This window comes from Lactuca saligna, chromosome 9, assembly GCF_052625555.1.
Source record: "Lactuca saligna cultivar CGN05327 chromosome 9, ASM5262555v1, whole genome shotgun sequence".
Taxonomy (NCBI): domain Eukaryota; kingdom Viridiplantae; phylum Streptophyta; class Magnoliopsida; order Asterales; family Asteraceae; genus Lactuca; species Lactuca saligna.
In genome coordinates, this window is record NC_136425.1 from 71805889 (window position 1) to 71808814 (window position 2926).

The 2926-nt window shown below is 41.0% G+C and overlaps 1 protein-coding gene across 1 annotated transcript; it reads left to right on the plus strand.

The window, feature by feature from the left end:
* The first annotated feature begins 326 nt into the window (after positions 1-326).
* LOC145016477 (zinc finger BED domain-containing protein RICESLEEPER 2-like) lies at positions 327-1246 on the plus strand. Its single transcript, XM_078974782.1, has 2 exons — positions 327-813; positions 1176-1246. The coding sequence occupies exons 1-2, from the start codon at positions 327-329 to the stop codon at positions 1244-1246; spliced, it is 558 nt and encodes a 185-aa protein (XP_078830908.1).
* Positions 1247-2926: the final 1680 nt, after the last annotated feature.

Here is a 2926-nt window from a genome sequence, read left to right on the forward strand (position 1 = left end):
TGGTTTTTGTTAATTTTTATTTTTAAGTTATATATCAGCTTTTCATCAAAATTATTAAGATTTTGTAATCTGTGACGTTTTAGACTATAATTTTGTTTGTTTATGTATCTTTGATAGATAAATCATATGAAAGAGATCTCGGTAAAGTACCAGAAAATTATGACTTTGAAGTTGTAACCGAAATGGTGAAATTCTTTGAAAAATTCAAAACAAAAACAGAACTTGTTTCGGCTACATCAAAGCCTTTGGTAAATCTTTTTATCTGAGAAGTCTTAGATGTGGACATACATCTAAGAAAGTGGTCAACCAAACCAATGTTTCTCGATATGGTAAAAGATATGAGGACGAAATACGACAAGTATTGGGGTGCATACAACAAGATGAATGATTTTATGTACTTTGCGATTTTACTTGATCCTACCACCAAATCACCTTTTTTGTTACATGCTTTTAAAAAAATGATCGGGTACATGGAACCATCATTGACCCCCGCGAGCATGGACATAAAAGCACGTCAAATGGTCCGAGAGGTTGAGAATAGGATGAAAAATTTATTTATGACCTACTTGGAACGATTTGATAGCGGTGGATCATCTCAACAAGAAGCGAGTCAAATAGTCATTGATGTTGATGATGATAACGATTTTTTCGGTGATTTTCTTTGTACGGGAGGTAGCAACTTGGATCCAACGGATAACGAGTTACGAACTTATTTGAAAGAGAATATAGTTAATTATAAAAAAGATTTCTCAATTCTCGGGTGGTGGAGAGTAAATGCAATTAGGTTCCCAACAATTGCTCGGATGGAGAAAGGTTATTACTTTTTTTTAGTCTTTCATAATTTCTTTATAAATTAATGTTGTTGCAATTTAATTCTTTGTTGTTAGACATATTGGCGATACAAATCTCAAGTGTAGCGTCCGAGCCCGCGTTTAGCACATGTGGTAGAGTTGTAAGTGAGTATCAGACTAGTTTATCGACGTTGATAGTTGAAGCTTTGTTATGCACCCAAGATTGAGTGAGAAAGTCTACAAATCCGATAATTGACAATGTTGATGACATCTTGAATGATGATGATATAGCTTTGGGTAAAAAAATTACAAACTTTGTTCTTTTTTTATACAATTATTACTTTTTATTAAATACTAACAACATTTTCATTTGTGTTTATGTAGAGATTGCACAAGCTTTAAATATGTTACATATTGATGACAATGATATGGGGAAGAAGCCAATGGAAGATTAGATTATAAGTTTATGAAGTTTGGTATTTTGATTGATTTTAAAGTTTAAACTATGATTTTTGTTGCTACGGTATTACTTTTGTATGTTTGTGTTAAAATTGTTAACTTTTGTTGGAGAACTTGAATTATATGTTAGTTTCTTTTATTTGGAAAATTAAGTTTGCAAGTTATAATATTATATATAAATGTAGATTACTTATACTCTATGCAATTAAAGTTGTACCGGTCCAAACGTGTCCAAAAACCGGAAAACCCGGACCCGGACCCGAACACGGACATGGACACGAACACGATGCATCCGGTCCGGTCCATGGTCCACAATTTTCTCCATAACCGGTCCGGTCCAAGATCCGGTCCGGTCCGGTCCGGTCCAAATGCTCACCCCTATCTGGATGTCCTTATCTCACACCCTCACCTGATGATAACTCGACCTCAAATCGATCTTGAAGAACCAAGATGCTCCCTGCAACTGATCGAACAAATCATCGATCCTCGGCAACGGGTAACAGTTCTTGACCGTCAACTTGTTTAATTCCCTGTAATCAATGCACATTCGATGTGAGCCATCCTTCTTCTTAACAAAAAGGATAGGCGCTCCCCATAGCGAACTGCTCGGCCGAATAAATCCCTTCCCCAGCAGCTCCTGAATCTGCGAGGATAACTCCTGCATCTTTGGAGGCGCAAGGCGATAAGGTGCCTTGGCGATAGGTGTAGCTCCCGGAACCAAATCGATGTTGAACTCAACCTGCCTCTCGGAAGGCACACCCGGTAACTCTTCCGGAAATACATCCGAAAACTCACGCACTATCGGAACCTCATCAACTGACTTTGGTCTCTCTGAATCAACCCTTGTATCCATCACATATGCTACAAACCCCTTACATCCCTGCTATAGACTCTGTCTCGCTCTAGCGGCTGAACAAAATGCCGACCCAGAACGCGTACCCTCGCCGTACACGGTAAGAACTCCCCCACTAGGATCTCGTATGGTCACCAGTTGTCTCTCGCAGTCGATAACCGCTCTAAACTTGCTCAACCAGTCCAGTCCACGATGACACAGATATCTCCCATCACAATAGGAACTAGATCAATCAGGAACTTGATGCCGGAAATCTCGAGTACACATCCTCGAATCACCTCGGTGGCATACACCGCTCTCTCTTCAGCTATGGAAACTCTCAGAGGTCGACTCATCACCTCTCGACTAATACTGATGTGCCGACTAAAAGCCAAAGATACAAAAGACAGACTCGCATCCGAGTCAAATAACACCAAGGCAGGTACAGAATTCTCAAGAAAATTACCTACGCATATCATAATATAAACACAATATCTCAACATAAAAGTAAATATACGAAAGAATACATACCAGCCACGACATCGGGCGCTACGCGGACCTCCTCCGCAGTCAACTGGAAGGCTCTCCCTCGCGCCTTCGGTACCTCGGCCTTCATTGGCCGGCTCTCAGTAGCTCTGATAGCAATAGGGGCAGATCCCTGAGGTGCTCCCTGGGTAGTCCCTCGTAACTGTGGACACTATGCCTTGCGGTGTCCGGTCTGGTTGCAGTGAAAGCATACTACAAACCCCTTGGGGCAATCCCTGGCCATATACCCTCTTTGCCACATTTGTAGCAAGACCCCGCACTGCACACCCCTTCGTGGCTCTTGCCGCACTTGCCACAA

Coding starts and splice junctions, on each gene's coding strand:
- LOC145016477 (XM_078974782.1), top strand. CDS start 327: ATGGTAAAAGATATGAGGACGAAATACGACAAGTATTGGGGTGCATAC. Junction 814..1,175: donor AATTGCTCGGATGGAGAAAG/GTTATTACTTTT, acceptor GTGTTTATGTAG/AGATTGCACAAGCTTTAAAT.